Here is a 20,184-nt window from a genome sequence, read left to right on the forward strand (position 1 = left end):
AGTCGACAAAGGCGGCTGATCTAGCCCCTAGCTGCTTAGATCTCCTTGAGGACCTTGTCCATCGTCTCGACAAGGACGTTGACGTGAGGCTCGCTGAAGGTGAGGGTAGGGCGGAGACGGACAGACATGTCACCGCAGCCACCGATCCTGAAAAGCGTCAGCTGGTACTCTGGCTGGAATCCAATCGACTCACTGGACACCGTTGGCGCGCATCTTGCCGACAAACGCATCGCGAACCGCGGCCGACGGGAAGTCAAAGGCCTGGAAAGTCGCGACGTCCTGGCCGCGGTGGTTCGATACAAGGTTCTGGTGGCGCGAGAAGACGTCGGTGAGCGCCGTGGTAAGGACCTCACCGGTCTTGCGGGTGTGCTCAACAAGGTTGAACTCCTTGATGACGCGGATGATCTCGCGGGCCTGAAGGGTGCGCATCGGGTCGCCCATCCAGGTGTTGTAGTTGCGGTACGGCTGGTTGGGGCGCGTCTCGCTCTTGTGGAAGATGCCGGCCTGCTGCATCTTCTTGGAGAAGGTGACAAAGTCAGGCTCGTCGCCCTCCTGGAGGCCCCACTTCTCGTGCGCCCAGAAGGTACCAGTCGCACCGACACCGGTCTGGACCTCGTCGACAATGAAGAAGGCGTCGTGCTTCCTCGCGATCAGGCGGAGCTGGCGGTAGAAGTTGTTGGACGCGTGGCGGTCACCACCCTCCGACAGGATAGGCTCGATGATGACAGCAGCAACGGGGCGGGTCTTCTTGTTCTCAATGAGGATCTGCTCGTACTCCTGGAGGCAGCGGGCCTCCTCGGCCTCGTTCTCCTTGGCGAACTGGGAGTTCGGGTACTGGACCTTGGGGAAAGGAGCGACGGGCCAGTCAAAGGCGGGGATGTCGACCTTGTGGATGGCCTTGGAGCGGGTGGCTGAGAGCGAGCCGAAGAGTCGGCCGTGGAAGCCGCTCTTGAACGAGAGGACAGAGAGCTGGGGAGTACCAGGCTTCTGGTTGACCATGCACGAGTCGAGCTCCTCCTGGGTGAAGGGAGCGTCGTAAGAGCCACGCTCACGCTGACGGTATGCCATGAACGCTGCCTTGAAGGCGGTCTCGTTGGCGCTCGAACCACAAAGGGTGGTGACGAGCTTGTCAAGGCCCTTGGGCGCGACCGTCATGAGGCCAGTGTTGAGCCACTCTGCCCACTGCTTGGGAGGGAACGAACCGAGCGCAGGGCGGTTGAGGGCCGCCGTGATGAACTCATCCTGATTGGGTCAACAAAGTCACTTTAACAAGCACAAGCCGCTTCCTAGGGTGAAAAGCAAAGGATGATCCGGCGGCATCAAAGAGGTGAACCGCCGGCAGCTTGTGCGTGCTTCGCGGGGCAACACGAAGCAACCACAGCAGTGCGAGCGCGAGGGCGGGCACACGCAAACTCACCGAACGACCAAGCTCGAGGAGCTGGGGAACGTTGTAACCAATGGCAATCGACGAGATCTGCTGGAAAACATCGAGGAGCTGGTTACCGTCGGCGTCAACAAGGTAGTTGCCATTGGATTTGGCGTAGTCGCAGACAAGGACGTGGGTACGGGGGTCCTGGATCTTGTCGATCTCGGCAGACTGGTTGTGAGCGACCTCAAAAGGACACATTGACTCACGGCAGCCTTGCTCGCGGGGCCAGGAACGGTCTCGGTGTGGACCGAGGGCTTGGTGGGCTCGTTGGGGAAGATGGTCTTGGACGAGAACGCGCGCTGCGCAGGGCGAGCGACGCGAAGGGCAACGCGGCTGCGGAGCATGGCAGCGTGCATTTTTGGCGGCTGAAGCAGGAAAAGGGACAAAGAGTTAAAGATGAGAGAGTATCCTTTGTCCTCGTATGGTGACGAGAGTGTTTATTGACGAGAGTAGAGTTGGGAAGAGGAAGAACGGGAATAGGTCAGTTCAAGTAGTTGAATAATGCGGGGACTTGTGGGGTGGACAAAGTGATAAAGTGACTAAACAACAAATTACGTAAGGTCGTCTTCATAGGAATTCCTGGGTCGATGTAAAGAGCTCGGTTGTCTTGCTCGGCCCGAACTGGATAAATGTGGGGTAATTTGGGGTAATTTGGCGAGGCCTGGCCTACATTTGACCTTTTATACGACAGATTAGAGATACACGATCCATATCCGACACGGGAATATCCTCAAGGTCAAATCCACCTGCCTTTTGGTCAAATCTTTCCAGAACACGGCTCCGGCCTCGCCAACGGGTATGCCCCGCCTATCTCTGAACACGCGTATCAGTAGACTTTGGACATTCTGGCGTGATTCCACGGCACTCCCAGGCTTGTTGGCCGGGAGGGATGGGAACTGTGTCCCCTTGTGGAATGCCAACTTTCCTGGAGCATCACCCATCCTCTGTCCCGCCTGTTGCTGACCGCCCGTGACATCGGGCCTGTTCAAGACTGACTTGGCCTTGCCCACCCGCGTTTGGCTATCTGTAAACAAGTACCACGTCTCGCACCAGCGCCTCACTTGACGTTATTACTCTCACTCACGTGGCTGTCAAGGTGTATATCCGCTCCCCTGCACTAATCCGGTTGTGCGTTCCAACCGTACCGTGCCTCCCAGCCGTCCGTTCCTCTGCCCTGTGGCCGGCGTCGGTCATGACCGAAACTGAAGCGCTCAAGCTCAGGAACTTGGATGTCCCCAGTCCGGCGACAACTGACTTCACTTATTGACATAGAGAGCCCACTTGCACTTCTTCCTCTTCTTCTCCATTACCGTGACAATGACTACCTCTACTACCACCTGGGACAAGATCGCCGCCGAGAAGCGCGCGGCACGCGACGCCCTCATCCCCAAGGAGTGGCTTGTCGAGGTCGCCGACGATGTCATCGATGTCATGGACATCCCCGCCAAGTCGGGCGTCCTCTCCGCCGCCGAGTTGGAGATTACCGAGACGGCGGCACCAGCCCTCATCAAGAAGATGGTGGATAAGGAACTTACTTCCGAGGCCGTCACTGTCGCGTTCTGCAAGCGTGCGGCTATCGCGCAGCAGGTGGTGAGTAGCACGCTCGCCAGCGGACACGAGCTTATCACAGACCAACTGTCTCACCGAAATCTTCTTCGAGCAAGCCATCACCCAGGCTAAGAAGATCGACGACGCTTACGCCCAGACCGGCAAGCCTGCCGGTCCTCTCCACGGCCTCCCTGTCTCGCTCAAGGACAACTTCAACGTCAAGGGCTACGACACGACAGTCGGCTTCGTCGCGTGGTGCAACGAGGCTGCCAAGATCGACTCGGAACTGGTCAAGCTCCTCCATGAGCAGGGTGCTGTGCTCTTCTGCAAGACTAACATTCCAACCGCAATGGTGAGTGGCCAGCCCTTGGCGGACGCTCTAACTCGTTCAGATGATCGCCGAGTCGTACAACAACGTCTGGGACTACACCTGCAGCCCGTGGAACCGCAACACGTCATCGGGGGGTTCGTCGGGAGGTGAGGGTGCTCTCGTCGCCTTTAAGGGTTCGCCGCTTGGCGTTGGCACCGACATTGGTGGCTCGATCCGTATCCCGTCCGCGCTCTCGGGAATCTACGGCCTCAAGCCCTCGTTCGGCCGCTTTCCGACGTATGGTTCCCGCTCGGGTATGCCTGGTCAGGAGGCCGTGCGCTCGATCAACGGGCCCATGTCCTCGTCGCTCGAGGCTTGCACGCTCTTCTCCAAGACCGTTGTCGACTCGCAGCCATGGCTCCGCGACCCTCAGTGCCTCCCGATCCCATGGCGCGAGGTCGAGCTTCCGCAGCAGCTCGTCTTTGGCATCTTGATGGACAACGGGATCGTCCGCCCCACGCCTCCCGTCACCCGTGCCCTTCTCGAGACTAAGAAGGCCCTCGAGGCTGCTGGTCACAAGGTCATCGAGTGGACGCCATTCGACCTCGCAGAGTCCAAGAGCCTGATTGAGCGCTTCTTCGTCGGCGACGGAGGGGTCAAGATCTCCAGTACGATCGCCGCCGGCTCCGAGCCATGGCCCAAGGGCCTCACTACTTACCAGCAGGCCGCCGAAAAGTCCAAGTCGTCCCCCCCACTCGTCGGGGACCTTTGGACTCTCCAGGCGGAGCGTAACGCCTACAACAAGGGCATGCTCGACGCGTGGAACGCGACCGTGGAGATCACTGGCACCGGGCGCCCTATCGACGGCCTCATCTCGCCCGTCACTGCTTACGCCTCGTGCCCGCGCTACACTTTTGCGCACGTCACGTACACGTCCGTGTGGAACATTACCGACCAGAGCTCGGCCGTGTTCCCAGTGACCCGGGTCACCGAGGCCGACGTTAGGCCCGATGACCTTGGAGAGTTCCGCAACGAGGAGGAGAAGAAGGTGTGGGAATCATATGACCCCAAGGTTGTCGTCGGTGCACCCGTCGGTCTCCAGATCGTCACCCGCCGCCTTGAGGAGGAGAAGGCCCTGGCCTTGGCTGGCGTCGCGGCCAAGGCGCTCGGCAAGTAGAAGCAGCTAGCGGTAACATCGGATGTATTTTTTGATGCGTAGTCTGCAACGTAGCACCACAGGAAAAACGTTGGTACAAGCGCTGCTGCAAGAGGCGTCCTATGATATTTAGTTGACGCCCCAATATTGGGAAAACCACAGTGCCAAGGAGCGCGGAGGGTCTGTTCGCCTGAACATGCCAATGCATTCACGCCAACATCACATCCATCACATTGGCCGAATGGCATCTCTACCCGGCCGACGTTCCTGGAAGACAAGTCGGACAGACCTCGTAGAACTTGCATGTCCCGGGCCACCGTCTGTGCTATCTGGAAAGTTTGCCTCTGGTTGCAGAAAGGTATATCAGCCCGCTTGTCGTCCTTGGTACCCTTGCTTGCTCCTGTTGAGAGAGATAGACGAGATAGAGGACGGACTTGCTGACCCAGCCTACACGTGCCAAAGGCGCCACCAACTCCGCGAGAGATGCGCCATCTTCCGCAAGCGCCGGATGTAGGAATCCAGTCGGGCCTGCTCTCGCGATGTTGAACAACCGCTTTGGTTACATACATCCTTGTCCGCCGGCGGGGATAACATCTCGCCTAGATCATATTTACGCGACGGATGTTCGCGAATCTGGCCGTTCATACCGGCCCACCTTCTGCTGCACCTGGACCAGGTGATAGGGATGCTGCAGACCGCTCCTCTCAATTTCCGCAGGTGGTATACGCGCTGCTGAAGGAGGAACGTCCGCTGTAAACGGCCAAGTCCGTTGGCATCGGTCAAGAAACGGGCCGGCGTGTGCCGCAATGCAGAGCATAAGCATGTGGGGCCAGGTGCCTCAAGATGCCTGAATTCCTGGCCAACGTACAAGGGCTTTTCCTTCTGTCCCTGAAGTGGGCATGTGTTCACTCATCGTAACTGGCTAGTTTGACAGGAATAGCTGATCGAGAGGGTTGGCAGCAACTGGCAGCTGGCAGCCTAAGTAGCTTCGGCCGCAACAGTCGAAAGTTAACCCTGACACTCTCCGATATCTTCATTACACTCCAGTCATGGGGGTTTTGCCGACTGCAGCCGCCTGGCCGCCATAACACGGTTATCGCCCGCTCAGGCTTGGCCACAGCATCAGGTCCCAGTACCCGCTCCGGTCTGGTGTCAGCTGTTGCCATCGGAGGCACCGGTGGCGGCCCCACCCCCACCTCCGGCGTATAGAGTTCCGCGCTTTTTGTGGATACGACTCAAATTTCGGGCCGTTCCTGCCCCAGACCGGGGCCTCCTGCTAGTTCGTACTAAAGAACATACACCCCGCCGATCCGTTGGGTTCATCCCCCTGTTACACTTGCAACCTGCGAACGATGGGCCAGCTGCAGCGCAAGATCGAGACGTTCTTCTGGGGCAAGCCCCCCGCCTCGGACAAGGAGCGCAAGCTTCTGCGGAAGCTCGACATGGTCATCTTGTCCTATGTGAGGAATCTGGATTCCGTGTGCTGACGTGATAGATTTGTCTCTCATACTGGATCAACTGTAAGCCATGAACACGCGATGGCCCTTACCCCCAGACCTTGACAGGGCAAACTTGGCCAATGCGTTCGCTACGGGCATGGAACAGGCTGTCGGCTTCAAGGGTAGGCACCGGCACAGAAGTTTGGAGGCCGTGACTAATGTGCAGGAAATGATTACACGATGGCTCAGGCGTGTTTCACCGCCGGCTACGTTATCGGACAGGTTCCAGGTGCCCTCATTCTCGGTTCGGGGCGCATTTCCCCCCGATTCTGGTTCCCATTCTGCGTCTGTGCTTGGGGATTCTGCACTCTCGGATTGGCATTTGTGAAGAACCCTCAGTCGGTCATGGCGATCCGCTTCGTTATGGCCATCTTTGAGGCGTCGACCTTCTCCGGATCTCACGTGAGCAACAGCGAGGGCCTGATGCTGACATCAGTACATTCTTGGCTCGTGGTACAAGGATGAGGAGCTCGGAAAGCGCACGGCCGTCTTCACCAGCGCCGCACAGTTCGGAACCATGTTCTCTGGCATCATGCAGGGCGCCATTCGCCAGACTATGCACAATCGCAACGGCCTGGAAGGATGGCAGTGGTGAGTCACTCCGTGATGGTCGCCGGCCTCGACCAAGACGCTCCAGGGTGCTTCAATGCTGACGGATAAGGATGATGATCATCAACTTTGCCATGACTATCCCTATCGGCATCTACGGCTTCGTTATGGTGAGGGACTTTCCGCGATTTCTGATCGCTAACGACAGTTCCCGGGAACACCGCAGACGGTCAATTCGTTCTGGCTTACAGAGGAGGAGCGTGAGCTCTGTCTGTCGCGTCTGCCTCCCCATGAGCACTACGTGGTTACGTGGCCTCGTTTCAAAAAGTCGATCTTGACTATTGTCTCGACATGGCGCTACTACCTGTTCGTGGATGAAGCGAGAGTTTCACTGACTCCAGGTTCTCTGCGCTCTTCATGGTGTCTGCTACGTCGTTTGAGAAGTGGGTTTGTGTACTTTGAGACTTACTGACAACCAGGACCGGTATTTACAACGAGTTCTTGTTCTGGCTCAAGTACGCTGGCTACCCCGATTACCTCGTCAACTACTACCCCTGGTAAGCATTTTACGCCCCTTACCTCTGTGGATCCTTGTTCTTACCAGCGTTAGCATCTACACCGCGGTGGCCATTGTCGGCACATACATTATGACCGTGTACTGCGACGCCACTGGACACCGGTGAGTAGTGACAGCTGATCATTTCTGACTGAGCAGCTTCATTGCCAACGTGATCATGTTCGTGTCTGTCTTGATCTCCTCGATTATGCTCCTGATCTGGAACCTTCCGACTGGCGCCCATTTCTTCGCTTACATCATCGGCGGCATCGGTTACGGTAAGCAGTTCTATGCGACGTCACTGACAGACAGCGGGCCAAGCCTCGAACTTTGCCTGGGCCAACTCGCTCACCCGTGACGACGAGATGTTGCGCTCGGTCACTCTCTTCTCCATGAACCTCTTCTCTAACCTCTGGAACCTCTGGTACCAGATTGCCGTCTGGCCCATTGTCGACCGGCCCCGCTTCAGGAACGGCCAGATTGCGACGATCGTAACTGGTGCCGTGGCGGTCGGCATCGCCGGCGCCATCGCCTGGTGCTCGCGTCGCTTCAAGCCCGACCTGCCGCAGAACCGCGTGGAAGACATGGACGCTGCCGACGGTGACGCCTCGAGCTACACCGAGAAGGGCGGCGTCGAGTACACGACGGCGGTCAAGCCCACTTACTAGGTGGACGACAGGATGGCAGGAGTCTGGACGGTATGAGATCTTTGTAGGGGTGTCAAGGGTTGAGCGTGATAAGGTTAGAGGGTATGAATGTGACGAACTAGTAATGGATGAAAGGGCTATGCAGTATGTCTTGTCTCTGCTGATCATGGTGTCACTGAGCTATTCGAATCCGTTCTGTGAGCATTCCAAGCGGCATCTGGGCCGCCCTCCTTCCAGGCTTCAAGTTATTTTGTGGTCAATGTCGGTATCGAGAAGACAGCGACAATACAGGCTAAAATGAGTGTATCCTCAGTTCCACACCTCCCTCCAGATATATGAAGAGAATGATTGCATGATCACGGAATCAAAATCTTCTCCTTTCGAAACTGTTTTGCCTCTGAACTCGCGTGCTTGGCCAAAGAACCAGAGGACCTCGTCGCAGCCTTCCCACGGTTGACCTCTTCGAGTCGATGACCGTGGCAAAGTCGGGCCGCAATGTCCATTACGCATCGACATTGCTAAGCACTTTCGCATCTCCTCTCCCACTCCTAATTCCATCAAAATGGCGTCCAACCCTGCCGAGGCGATTGCACTGAACGCACGCCGTGCCTTTGAGGCGTCGCAGCTCGTCGCCCCCTCTGAGCGCGACATCGCCCTCACTGCGATCCGCACCGCGCTCTCGGAGAAGCGCGACGAGGTGCTCGCGGCAAACAAGGCGGACATGGACGCTGCGCGTCCCCTCGTCGAGGCAGGCAAGCTCAGCGCATCCCTGTTCTCCCGACTCGACCTCGGCAAGAAGGGCAAGTATGACAGCATGCTGCAGGGCATCACGGATGTAGCGGCGCTGCCCCTCCCCACCGGCCAGGTGACGTTTGCCAAGGAGCTCGGGCCGGGTCTCGCTCTGCACCGCGTGACGTGCCCCGTCGGCGTGTTGCTGGTCATCTTCGAGGCGCGTCCCGAGGTCGTTGTGAACATTGCCGCGCTTGCCATCAAGTCTGGCAACGCGGCCATCCTCAAGGGCGGCAAGGAGAGCACTCTGACTGCGACCCTACTGTCCAAGATTATTGCCGACGCACTTGCCAAGACCCAGATCCCCTCCACTTTTGTCCAGACTGTGTCGACACGGTCCGAGATCTCGGGCCTCCTCGCACAGGACAAGTACATTGACCTCGTGATGCCGCGCGGTGGCAATGAGCTCGTCATGAGCATCAAGAACCAGACCCGCATCCCGGTTATGGGCCACGCCGACGGTATCTGCGCCGTTTACCTCGACAAGAGCGCGGACGAGAACAAGGCGATCCGTGTCGCCGTCGAGTCCAAGGTAGGCCCCAGTTTGGAGGTCCAACCTGACTGACTCCAGATCGACTACATGGCCGCGTGCAATGCCGCCGAGACGCTGCTCGTCAACGAGAGCCTCGTCAACACGCTCTGGCCCAAGGTCGCTAACGCGCTCGCTGCTGTCGACGTGTCGCTGCGATGCGATGCCGTAACCCTGGCCGCGATCAAGGGCCAGCCGGCCGAGGCCAAGGCGCAGGCCGCAGCCGCTGCCGACTTTGACACCGAGTTCCTCGGCCCAGAGATCGCTGTCAAGGTCGTGCCTTCGGTTGGGGACGCGATCAAGCATATCAACGAGCACTCGTCGCACCACACCGACTCGATCGTCACCGAGGACGAGACCAGCATGAGCGCGTGGGCGCGTGGTCTCGACTCGGCCAACTGCTTCATCAACGCCTCGACCCGCTTTGCGGACGGTACCCGGTACGGACTTGGCACCGAGGTCGGCATCTCGACGGGCAAGACGCATGCACGTGGCCCTGTTGGGTTGGACGGCCTGGTCATCTACAAGTACGTCCTGCGGAGTGAGAAGACGGACGGGTCTCTCATTGCCGACCACGAGAAGGGCCAGGGATACACTCACACCGACCTTGCCCGCGACCAGCCCCCATTCTAGTTGTACATTGCATGCATAGATCAATAGGCCAAGCCGGAGCGTTTGGGGCCAGCTCCAAGGTCAGTCAGTGTCTTCGGCCGCCTTCACCATCGTTCAAACATTGAGCATGTCTTTCGGATCGGCCGAGTTCTGACCTGGCTGAGATAGGTAGGCTTGGTCCACCATTGATGTTGGCATTCCCCAGCCTGTGTTCAGAGCGTGTCGTTCCCTCTGTCTCTTGTTGATGTAAGTGATGAGGCCAGTGGACGACAAAGCATTCCTTCGCGCGCCACCGCCCAACATTGCGTACAATTACGATCCATGTCATCTAATGGTGCATAACAGCTGGCTAGCTGGGCCCCGGCCGTCGTGCCGACCTGCGGGATCAAGAACAGCGTTGGGGTATCGAAAAGTCCATGCGGTTGTACAGGTGTGGGGACATTGCGATCGGCGTCGTGTAGGTAGGCCGCCACAGACGTAGAAAAAGACTGCCATGGCGAACCTACATGAGGTACACACCGTATCCGGCGGTTACCATACCGACGAACATGGCCATCCAGCCGGCGAGACCGCCATCAGAGATAAGAGAGGAGGCGGCGCTGGATGGGACCCCCGTTCCGCCTCCGGCGTTGTAGGTCGACAGAGCCGCGGACTGGGCTGCTCCAACCGACGCAAGGTACGCGCTGCCGTCCTGACGGGTACCCTCCGGAACCTGGGCGGTGGCCTGAGCGGGGACGACAAACGAGTTGCGCCAAGTGTACTCCTGGCCATTGATATCGTCTGGCCATCAGTTGTGTTCATCCCCCAGAGTACTCACAAGTTGTCGCAGTCATGGGCGGGTACGTCGTGGTCGGAGGTCCTTGCACACCCTGCGGCTGACCCTGGCCACCGTTCTGGCCGCCGGCGGCTTTTCTAGTGGTCGTGGTAGCCAAGGTCGTCTCTTCGTCGTCAAGGGGTAAAGAAGTGGTGGTCCGAGTGCCAGTGGTGGTAGGGAGGAGGGCCGTAGTGGTAGCGCCCGTAGTCGTGCGAACGCCAGTGCTGGTACCGGTGCCAGTATCGGCCGCGGCCCCGCCAGGGATAGTCAAGCTGCGCATTGTTAGTTGCAGTTTCATGATCCAAAGGGTACCCAGACATACATGGTGCTTAGGACGGGGAGGCCATTGACATCGGTGGTTTGCTGCACGACAACTGAATCACCGTCCTACCTGGTCAGCCTGCGTTGTGTGCCCTGCGCAAAGCGCCAAGCGGGTTCCAAAGGGACTTACTTCGTTCTGAGTTTTAGAATGTTAAAGGGCAGACACAACGCGTGCGATGAGGCGCAGCGTCAGCACAACATAGAGCAACGACGAGACAACGTACTACCATGGTCTGACGCACTTGTGCCGTCGCAGACGACGCAAGGACTAGAGCGGCAAGGAAGGCGGCGTGCATGGTGGATGGAACGTGGCGTAGGAGGGGAGTTGGGTGTAAAGGTTGCTCTCGATCAGGCGAGGCCGGGGTGTGGGAGTTGTTGCGGTAGTCGATGGAGAGGGGGCAAAGGGTTGTGCGGGGTTCGCAGTGGTAGTTGGAAAAGGAGTGAGGAGGGGTTAAAGTGGATGACAAGGAAGTGAACAGATTCTAGGATGAGGAGTGGAGAGTGACTTGTTGGTGGTTGATGGTGATTGATGGTAGTCAAGACGAGTGTTGGAACATGTAACATGCGTCAAAGAGTAGGGCGGGAGAGGTAAGGGAGCAGAGCAAAGGTGGCCAAGGTGGAGTGTTGGGGGTGGGGGGGTAAACGGGGGGGGGGAAGAAGGAAGGAAGGAGAGAGGAAGAAACCTAAAAGCCGTCAGTGACCGCGACTAACGAGTGTATGTGTTTCCTAATTTCCTAAGCATTGTGACCTTGTGATCTTGTGAGCATTGGGTGAGACAAGCCTGTTAAGGGCTTTGATGCAGCTCAAGGGCGAAGGGAGGTTAGGGATCAGGGGAGGCAGAGCTTTTGAGTACCATGTGTGGGGTGTGGGATCAAGCAGTTATTCAGGGTAAAGCTCTCTCTCCTCTGACTCTCCTGATCTCCTCTGCCCCTCCCAAAAGGCAAGCTCCTTTTCTCTTATGTGGGAGCTAGGAATAAACTCCTGACGACACGTGGTCTTGTACTCTTCAGCACAGCCATCGGGTCTTGTACAGCCACTCCTCGCAGCAATCCAGCATGGTAGCCACTACTACTCCACGGCGTTCACCCCCCGGCCATACCGCCAGCGTTGTGCTTGTGGCAGGCCCACCGTAGATCGGCAAGCTGTAGACCACTGGCTGGACCCCCCACCTATACCCACCCAGCTTCAACATCAAGCTGAATTTTGATCTGGAAGCCACAATGGTGAGCAATAATGAAAGCGGATGCAAGGCGCCTGAGTGGGCGCGTCTCAGAGGTAATTATCACCAGGGTATGACGACAAGACATCCCGACATCCCGACACCGGACTTGGCCGTCGGGTGGCGTGCTAGACCAACCACTCGGATGCAAGCGTGCATTGGCACCGGCAAGGGGTATGGTCTACCTCATGGTGGGCATGGACCTGATATTGTTGTTAATGGTTGGAGCATGGGCAGGTCTGAGCGTGTTTTAAGGAAGTGTGGGATATACTTGAGCTGGTGAGACCGGAAAGATTAGGAGATGGACGCGGTTGGGCTTGTGGTGGGCACGGGGGGTTCTTAGTACAAGGGTGAGTTCAAGGGGTGACATGACTAGTCTGACCCTGGTGTTATCAATAGCCAGACCACCCGGGGGGGGGGGGGGGGGGGGGGGGGGGGTCAACAGTCCACGCGGCCCCCGGATCCCTCCAGACCCCTCGATCAACAAACAACTCTCTCATCCAAAATATCCAGCCTAGGCACGCACACATGTCAACAATATGACAACATGGTTCAAAGTGCGTTGAGTAATCCACGTTGACAGATGGCAGATTGTGCTCGTAATCCACATCGCCCATCACAATATCCAGTGGTGCCATGGCGTAGAGGAGTAGTGGTTCTGTAAAGTTGGCGTCTGTGCGCCACGTTGCCACAACACCCGATGAATAGGGGTAGCTGGAAATTGATGGTTTGTTCATTCAAACTATAGTGTCTGAGCGTCAGAGATTCCGGACCGGTCTAACCGTACAAGGCGCCGGCGGCAGTGGCCCGGATTTCGGTCCTATTAGACTATTTTGGAATTTCCTAATCCATCCTAATTCATTCTTATCAGTGATGAGTGACTCGATCAAGTAAAAAAGTAAAAATTCTAATCACCCACCGGGTGTGAGAGGGATTTTGTTGGCGCGCATGGAGCGTGGTTTCGGACAAGACCAACGACTTTTGAGGACTCGATTTCCTGACGTGACTCGCTTCCATCTTGTCCTATTAAGCTATTAACAAGAACCCCCTTCCCCCACTCACCTCTTCTCCATTCGCCACAGAGATGATCACCACTGCCACCCGCTCCGCTCTCCGCCTGCGCATCGCGCCCCGCCTCACCCGCTCCACCTCGGTCTGGGCCTCCGTCAAGGCTGGGTGAGTTGCTCGAATCACTGCCGGTTCTCCCCGGGAGAAGCTCGGATGATCGCACCACCAGTGACTGACGCCAGACCCCCCGACGCCATTCTTGGCATCTCCGAGGCGTTCAAGGCTGACACTGACGCCAAGAAGATCAACCTCGGCGTCGGTGCCTACGTAAGTAGTGCGGCAAGCCGTCGCATGCAGCTTGACCAGTGCTAACCGTCAGCGTGACAACAACGGCAAGCCTTACGTTCTCCCTTCGGTCCAGAAGGCCGAGGAGATCCTCTTCAAGGAAAAGGCGGACAAGGAGTACCTTCCCATCACTGTAAGTTTTGCCGCCGGCTCGCTCCCGTGGCACCGCCATGGCGTCGGACTGGCGTCATAGTTTTCGGCCGAAGCTAACTAGCAGGGTCTTGCCTCGTTCGACAAGCTCGCCGTCGAGCTCGCGTACGGCGAGAACTCGGCGCCCATCAAGGAGGGCCGCGTGAGTTCCCTAATGTCTCTGTGTGTATGCACATACTGATGATCAGCTCGCGGTCTCGCAGTCGATCTCGGGTACTGGCGCCCTCCGTGTTGGCATGGAGTTCCTTGCTGACCACTACGGCGCAAGCAAGACCATCTACGTCCCCAACCCCACCTGGGGCAACCACACCGCTATCGCCAAGAAGGCTGGCCTCAAGTGCGAAAAGTACCGCTACTTTGACCCTGCCACCGTCGGTCTTAACTTTGAGGCCATGGTTGAGGACATCAACGCCATGCCCGAGGGCTCGATCGTCCTCCTCCACGCTTGCGCCCACAACCCCACTGGTGTTGACCCCACCCAGGAGCAGTGGAAGCAGCTCTCGGACATTGTCAAGGCCAAGAAGCACTTTGCCTTCTTCGACATGGCCTACCAGGGCTTCGCCTCGGGCGACACTGTCCGTGATGCGTTCGCCGTCCGCTACTTTGTCGAGCAGGGCCACCAGATCCTCCTCTGCCAGTCTTTCGCCAAGAACCTTGGCCTCTACGGCGAGCGTATCGGCACTGTCTCGCTCGTGACCGCCTCCGCTGAGGAGAAGGCCCGCGTCGACTCGCAGCTCAAGCTCGTTATCCGCCCCATGTACTCGAACCCCCCTGTCCAGTGAGTCAACGAGCCGTGAATGGGAGCTGACACTCAGCGGCGCTCGCCTCGTCTCGACCATCCTCGCCAACCCCGAGCTCAAGGCCGAGTGGCTCTCCGAGGTCAAGGTCATGGCTGACCGCATCATCGACATGCGCGAGAAGCTCTACAACAAGCTTGTCGAGCTCAACACTCCCGGAGAGTGGGGCCACATCAAGTCGCAGATCGGCATGTTCTCGTTCACCGGCCTCAAGCCAGAGCAGGTTGACGCCCTCGCCCAGAAGGCTCACATCTACCTCACCCGCGACGGTCGTATCTCCATGGCTGGCCTCAACGACTCGAATGTCGAGTACTTTGCTGAGAGCATGAGCAAGGTCGTCAAGGGCGAGCTCTAAGGCGTTGGCGTTGGAGCAGTGTTGTCGTTGAAAAACACCCCGCTTATAGGGACTAGACCTAGATGCAGCTGGTTAATGCGTACATAGGCAACTAAATGATACTGTTAATTTGGATTGAATAAACATTTCGATATTTCGATAAGGGCCTGCTATCTGCTATAGTGTTGAGCCGGATTTGCTCCCGCTGCCGGCCGGGCGTGGATATACCCGAAAGGGAGAGTGGTGTGAGGGCTACGGCACGCTAACTGGTTTCTTCTCGCCGCCCATCTCACTCTCATTCTTTCGTAACCATCCACAATCCTTCACCATGAGCTCCAGGCAAGAGCTAATCAACAATGCCGTCCTCTTCCTCAACGACCCCAAGGTGCGTCTCAACCTCTCGGACAGCCCCGGGGCCTGCGCACGGCCGCTACTCTTCTGCCCACTTTGCTAATCTGCAGGTCCAATCGTCTCCACTCACTCAGCGCATCGAGTTCTTACAGGGCAAAGGCCTGAACGAGGCCGAAATCCAGCAGGCGCTCAACGAGGCTGCGGCCGGGGGGACTGGGAGCACCGCACCCGCTACCGCGCCCGCGGCTGTCACCTCCACGCCAGTTGCGCCACCAGCATATGCGCGTCCCGGCCCTCCTCCGAACTACGGCTTCGGACAAGTGTACGCTGCGCCACCTGAGCCACCCAAGCGCGACTGGCGTGACATCTTTGTGCGTCCAATGTTGTCCTCTCGAATATTCCTGACCCCAGATCATGGCAGTAGTTTCGGGTGGTGTAGTGTACGGCCTGACTGCACTTGCACGGGTGAGTCTACCTTGAAAGCCAAATCTAACGGAAGAAATACCTCACGCCTCATCTCAAGCCGCCCTCGTCGACCGCGTTCCAGGAGACTTCAGCGTCTCTGGCGGAGCAGTACGACGCCGCCCAGGCTGCCCTCGACGACCTGAAGGCGCAGACGGAGGCGCTGACCGCTTCGGCCGAGGAGGAGCGTACGCGCGTCGCGGCTGCCTTGGACGACGTCGAGGCTGCCGCCAAAGCGGTGCGTGATGCCGAGGCACGCTGGCGCGACGACATGCGCGAGGTGCGCGGCGAGGTTGAGAGCGTGCGCGAGCTTGTCCCCCGCCTTATTGAGAAGCACAGCCAGGCGCAGAATGCCGCCCTCACCGAGCTGCAGAGCGAGCTGCGTAGCCTCAAGACGCTTCTCGTTGCGCGGCAGGGACAGGCGCCCGAGGCGAGCGGCGCTGCATCCCCCGTCCCTGGCACGCCTAGCGCCACTACGCAGGCCGCCAACGCCCTCCTTGCGCCCCGTACTGGCAAGGCTTCCATCCCGGCCTGGCAGCTCGCGGCGCCCAGCAACGGCGGTGCGAGCGCAGCGTCGAGCGCTGCTGGCGGCTCGGGCGCTAGCAGCCCCACCAAGGAGTAGAGTGTCGGCAGTAGTGTTGGCAGTAGACATACCGTTAGTAGTGACAGGGTCGCGCTGTGTACGCTCATGAGTGGATGGAAGCAGAGTTTGGTATTGGGTGACTGACGCCGCTGGGAGTGCCCTGCACCGAATGTCCCGCCCATAAAGATGCTACCTATTTGCATTATGAGATGTGTATGTACAGCCTCTAGTGATCTAGATACGGCCCTCGCCGTCGTGTCGCCGCGCCGCCTCTCGCCGACGCTTCTGATCGACCTTGCTGAGGAGCCGGTCGAGTTCCTCCTCCGCCTCGCGAATGTGATCCTCGTTGTCTGTCCCCACCGCTACGTCGAGCATGGTAGCCTTAGCCGGCGCTGGCACAGGCACTGGGGCGGGCTTGGACCCCATTGTGGAAACCACGACGCCAATAACGACAAGAGAGACGATGATGGCGATCGCCCGCGTCGTCGCTTCCCACTTTGCCCCCTCGATCTCGGTCCGCAAGTCCCCAAGCGAGATGGTAAACTTGTTATTAATTTCCTCGCGCGCAATGTCAAAGCGCTTCATATCGCTCCTCGTCTCGGCCTTGCGATTATTCGTCTCAATCTCGATACTTTTATCAGCTTTTTTCAGATGCAGACTCACTCATGCCTCAAAACTCCGATATCCTCTTTGATCTTTTGCTCGAGTCCATCGACCTCGCGTCGAGTCGCGCTGGCAGCTGACCGTAATGCCACCCCGTCCCGTCTAGATCGCATACTGTGTCCTGTCCGGATATCGCTCAGTGCCGCTTTGAAGCGGTACGCGTCCTGTTGTCAGCTCCTTTGGCGCAGCCCGTTACTCACATTATCCATCTCTTCGCGGCTCAGCATGCGGGTCTGAGCTATTTCCGTCCGGTGGGCGATCATGCTCCGTACAGCCTCCATCAATGTCCGCGACGTAGTGGGCGATACATCGTTGGCGCCGAGGCGGGACACGAACGCAAACGTGTCGAATGGGTGTGCGGCTGACAGACGGCTAGGCAGAACGGTAGGCGTTGGGAGCGCTGCGGCCGGGGTTAGTGCCTCGGGAGAGGGGGAGGGGGAAGGGGAAGGGGAAGGGGAGGGGGGCGGCGCATCGGGGGGAGGGGTCTGTACGCTCTGCTCCATCAGAGGCTCTGGTTGTGGCTCAACTGATTCGGCCTCACGCGGCCGACCACTCGGTCCAGCAATGGGATCTGCAGGACCATCGCGCATCTTGTCCCGCTTCCCCCCTCCCCCGCCAGCCGAGGACGGAGGCGGCCCTTCACCAAGATCGAAGGGATGTTTCCCGACACTACCCTCGCGGCCGAGGGGCGGAGCGGAAGCGGAAGCATGTGCTAGTCGAATAAGTGGTCGTAGTGGTGGTCGATGGCCGCGGGAGAAGATACGCGATACGGAGAACATGGTGGACGAGGACAAAGGTTGGTTCGAAATTGTCACGTCACTTCTGACGTTCTCGGCTGCCGGTCCGGGTGGCGACGCGTGTCTCCCTCGTTCTCGGTGCTCTGCGAGCAAAAGTTGGACGATCGCAAATTGATGGAGCTGGCCAGCGAGTCCGAGGTACCGAGTAGCACCGAGTAGCACCAGCAGGCCGATAATGAGATGCAGTAGGTGGTCCGAACGGGATGCATACATTGAGGGGCCGCTCTGACCCGAAATAAAGACCAAGACAAACATCCTTATGTAATTCCACGTGATCCCATCGAACATCTCCTTCCAGGTTGACCAGAACATTGTTGACATCCAACATCCATGCAACCCCTCCCGACCGTGCTCCCACCACCAGCCTTGCCGGACGGCACGGTGCCTACCCGACCAAGGGAACGGCAGGCCAACCTGGAGCGTTTCCAGGCCGAGCTGGAGGTGCGTATGGGCCTCGACTTGATGTGGAGCGGGCGATGAGTGGGGCGGGAAAGGAGGAGAGGGAGGAGAGAGAATGAGCCAACGCCTCCGCTGACCCCAGTTCGTCCAGTGCCTCGCGAACCCGCTGTACCTCCACGAACTGCATGTGCAGAAGTACTTTGACGATCCCGCGTTCATCGAGTACCTCAAGTACCTCGAGTACTGGCGCAAGCCGGCGTATGTGCGCTTCATTGTGTGAGTGGGTTGGCGTCGCTGTGTATGTGGTGTGTAGAGTGGTGCGTCTGGAGGTGGCAGTCACGGTCGTGGGGTGGGAATGGGAAGGTGGAGGGAAGGTGATGAACGTGGGCTGCGCGGCCTGGGGCCGACAAGAGAGGGTCAAGGCAGATGCGGAGACAGGAGTGTTGAAGAGTGCAAGTGGCAAGAGTGCGACCCGCACGCCAACTGGAGAAGCTACAGGCCCGCCAGAACAAGCTAACATTAGCTACCCCACCTGCCTCGTCTATCTCACGCTCCTCGCGCAACCAGAATTCCGCAAGGCCATGGGCGACCTGGGTTACGTCCACTTGCTCTTGCAGAAGGCAAACCGACACCACGAGACATGGTGAAGCAGACAACCAAGACTTTAGCTGACCCCAGGCGCGCCGAGAAAGTGCCAGATACCACCGTCAAGGACGAGCCCGAGCCAGAGAAGGAGAAGGAGGCCGACGCAGAGGCACACTCGCCCGATGTCTGATGTTGTATCATATGTAGTCTAGAGTTTACGTGGGGAGGCTGGGGTCAGGGGCGACGCCCCATGGCGAGGACGTGGCTGTGCCACGCAGGCTGTCGATGACCAGGAGATTGATGATCGGCCACCCGTTGCGCGAGATCGAGCGCAGCACGTCCTGCGCGAGTAAGCCACCCACGATCGCGAGCGTGGGCGAGAAGCAGTCGGTCGCGTGCGCAGCGAAGTGACTGAGGTCAGCTGACGACGCGTCCCAGCAGCTCACTTGACGACGTCAGCGCTCGCGTTAAGGAGCTTGGGGTGCACGCCAAGAGCGGTCTGCAGCTCAGCCGTGATCGCTGTGAGCTCCTCCTGCTGCCCTTCACGGCCGGTTGGGAGGCTGCCGTGCTGATTCTCGTATTCCCATAATGCTGTCGTTAGCTTACACATGAACACCAAGCTCACCCAGCACAGGCACCGCGAGCTCTGGGCCGTACTGCCGTGCTTTCAGCACACGTCGGTATCCGCCAAATGGGCTCCCGCCCTCGGCCGTCCTCTCATTGGGGAGTGCCCAGTTCGTGCGGTCGAACGCCTGCGCCATGGCCTTGTATCGGATCACCTCCTTCACTGGCTCCTTTCCTGGCGCGGTGTACGTGAACGAGTGATGTGTACCGAGGTCTGCAAACGCGAAGCCGTAGAACCCGTATGTCCCTGCCCCGTAGAACTTGGTACCAGCGACATGGCATGCCGAGTCGATAGCCTCCTGCAGGTCAGAGCTATCCGCGCAAGAGCGAAGGCACACACCATTTGCTTATACGACAGGTCGCACGCGACGACGACATCGACCTTCTCCCGCTTGAGGAAGGTGATCGTCGCCGTCTCGTCCCCGCCCACGAACGGTTGCAAGGTTGGCAGCGCGGTGACCTCCACAAGCGGGTTGAGGGACTTGATCTGCGGCAGTGCAGCTGCTGTACGCTGGCGTCAGCTATGCTGTCATCCACGACAGCTCACCTCCGAGCCCACAGCACCGTCCTCTTCGCGGAAGAGGAAGCCGCCGCCCAGGTCCTCCTCTGTGACCTTCTCTCCATCCATGATGATCAAACGCCCTATGCCTGCTAACACGAGGTTCTTGATCGTCTCGTGTGCGAGTGAGCGGAGGGAGAGGATGAGAACGGTCGAGTTTCGCATCCTGAGGGTCAATGTGGACTCTACTCGCAGAGAAAATCTACTCACCGATTCTGCGCGTCGAGTCCCCACAGCCGGATCTGGCGGTCGTAGAGCGACGCCTCATCTGCTGTCAGCTGGTTCAATATGAACAAGATCCAAGCTCACCTTCAGTGATACGGTTGCCCGGTTGGGCTGATGGTGTCGACGGTGCCGATGGCTCGGTCGCAGGCATCTTGGTACTTTTGTTTATAAAGGGTGAACAACGAGGAAGGTGATGTCAACTTGGATGGTCCCCTTGCTAACGTCGGTGGAGGTTGGTGACTGTCATGAAATAACAACAACGCGGTTAATACACTTTCCTAATATCCTTTTGCCTCCGCTAAATGCTGGACCTCCACCTTCAAG

The 20,184-nt window shown here is 58.4% G+C and overlaps 10 protein-coding genes across 10 annotated transcripts; 6 read left to right on the plus strand and 4 right to left on the minus strand.

Moving 5' to 3' along the window:
- Positions 1-35: 35 nt before the first annotated feature.
- Positions 36-1,785, minus strand: UGA1 (uncharacterized protein; the record flags this gene model as incomplete). Its single annotated transcript, XM_060598050.1, has 4 exons — positions 36-147; positions 194-1,242; positions 1,418-1,597; positions 1,636-1,785. The coding sequence occupies 4 exons, from the start codon at positions 1,783-1,785 to the stop codon at positions 36-38; spliced, it is 1,491 nt and encodes a 496-aa protein (XP_060454882.1).
- A 961-nt stretch (positions 1,786-2,746) lies between these two features.
- Positions 2,747-4,464, plus strand: CcaverHIS019_0209790 (uncharacterized protein; the record flags this gene model as incomplete). Its single annotated transcript, XM_060598051.1, has 3 exons — positions 2,747-3,019; positions 3,060-3,329; positions 3,370-4,464. The coding sequence occupies 3 exons, from the start codon at positions 2,747-2,749 to the stop codon at positions 4,462-4,464; spliced, it is 1,638 nt and encodes a 545-aa protein (XP_060454883.1).
- A 1,331-nt stretch (positions 4,465-5,795) lies between these two features.
- On the plus strand, positions 5,796-7,715 carry CcaverHIS019_0209800 (uncharacterized protein; the record flags this gene model as incomplete). The annotated part of the gene is made up of 12 exons (XM_060598052.1): positions 5,796-5,903; positions 5,939-5,963; positions 5,999-6,064; positions 6,109-6,344; positions 6,379-6,533; positions 6,604-6,661; positions 6,700-6,857; positions 6,893-6,934; positions 6,971-7,048; positions 7,102-7,170; positions 7,207-7,325; positions 7,360-7,715. The coding sequence occupies 12 exons, from the start codon at positions 5,796-5,798 to the stop codon at positions 7,713-7,715; spliced, it is 1,470 nt and encodes a 489-aa protein (XP_060454884.1).
- Positions 7,716-8,256: 541 nt separating this feature from the next.
- Positions 8,257-9,645, plus strand: PRO2 (uncharacterized protein; the record flags this gene model as incomplete). The annotated part of the gene is made up of 2 exons (XM_060598053.1): positions 8,257-9,015; positions 9,055-9,645. The coding sequence occupies 2 exons, from the start codon at positions 8,257-8,259 to the stop codon at positions 9,643-9,645; spliced, it is 1,350 nt and encodes a 449-aa protein (XP_060454885.1).
- Positions 9,646-10,126: 481 nt separating this feature from the next.
- CcaverHIS019_0209820 (uncharacterized protein) lies at positions 10,127-11,055 on the minus strand (the record flags this gene model as incomplete). The annotated part of the gene is made up of 5 exons (XM_060598054.1): positions 10,127-10,404; positions 10,442-10,710; positions 10,761-10,825; positions 10,890-10,895; positions 10,984-11,055. The coding sequence occupies 5 exons, from the start codon at positions 11,053-11,055 to the stop codon at positions 10,127-10,129; spliced, it is 690 nt and encodes a 229-aa protein (XP_060454886.1).
- A 2,007-nt stretch (positions 11,056-13,062) lies between these two features.
- AAT1 (uncharacterized protein) lies at positions 13,063-14,633 on the plus strand (the record flags this gene model as incomplete). The annotated part of the gene is made up of 6 exons (XM_060598055.1): positions 13,063-13,154; positions 13,229-13,313; positions 13,366-13,464; positions 13,549-13,623; positions 13,670-14,259; positions 14,297-14,633. The coding sequence occupies 6 exons, from the start codon at positions 13,063-13,065 to the stop codon at positions 14,631-14,633; spliced, it is 1,278 nt and encodes a 425-aa protein (XP_060454887.1).
- Positions 14,634-14,940: 307 nt separating this feature from the next.
- Positions 14,941-16,047, plus strand: PEX14 (uncharacterized protein; the record flags this gene model as incomplete). Its single annotated transcript, XM_060598057.1, has 4 exons — positions 14,941-14,997; positions 15,074-15,334; positions 15,375-15,428; positions 15,463-16,047. The coding sequence occupies 4 exons, from the start codon at positions 14,941-14,943 to the stop codon at positions 16,045-16,047; spliced, it is 957 nt and encodes a 318-aa protein (XP_060454888.1).
- A 195-nt stretch (positions 16,048-16,242) lies between these two features.
- CcaverHIS019_0209850 (uncharacterized protein) lies at positions 16,243-17,450 on the minus strand (the record flags this gene model as incomplete). Its single annotated transcript, XM_060598058.1, has 3 exons — positions 16,243-16,639; positions 16,672-16,835; positions 16,872-17,450. The coding sequence occupies 3 exons, from the start codon at positions 17,448-17,450 to the stop codon at positions 16,243-16,245; spliced, it is 1,140 nt and encodes a 379-aa protein (XP_060454889.1).
- Positions 17,451-17,798: 348 nt separating this feature from the next.
- Positions 17,799-18,642, plus strand: SOH1 (uncharacterized protein; the record flags this gene model as incomplete). The annotated part of the gene is made up of 4 exons (XM_060598059.1): positions 17,799-17,909; positions 18,010-18,143; positions 18,391-18,510; positions 18,546-18,642. 4 exons carry the CDS (start codon positions 17,799-17,801, stop codon positions 18,640-18,642), a joined length of 462 nt encoding a protein of 153 aa, XP_060454890.1.
- Positions 18,643-18,667: 25 nt separating this feature from the next.
- Positions 18,668-20,011, minus strand: AOS1 (uncharacterized protein; the record flags this gene model as incomplete). Its single annotated transcript, XM_060598060.1, has 7 exons — positions 18,668-18,863; positions 18,899-19,043; positions 19,078-19,375; positions 19,417-19,587; positions 19,624-19,801; positions 19,846-19,903; positions 19,945-20,011. The coding sequence occupies 7 exons, from the start codon at positions 20,009-20,011 to the stop codon at positions 18,668-18,670; spliced, it is 1,113 nt and encodes a 370-aa protein (XP_060454891.1).
- Between the last annotated feature and the right edge of the window lie 173 nt (positions 20,012-20,184).

The sequence above is a fragment of the Cutaneotrichosporon cavernicola genome (genome assembly GCF_030864355.1).
Source record: "Cutaneotrichosporon cavernicola HIS019 DNA, chromosome: 2".
In the NCBI taxonomy this organism is placed as follows: Eukaryota; Fungi; Basidiomycota; class Tremellomycetes; order Trichosporonales; family Trichosporonaceae; genus Cutaneotrichosporon; species Cutaneotrichosporon cavernicola.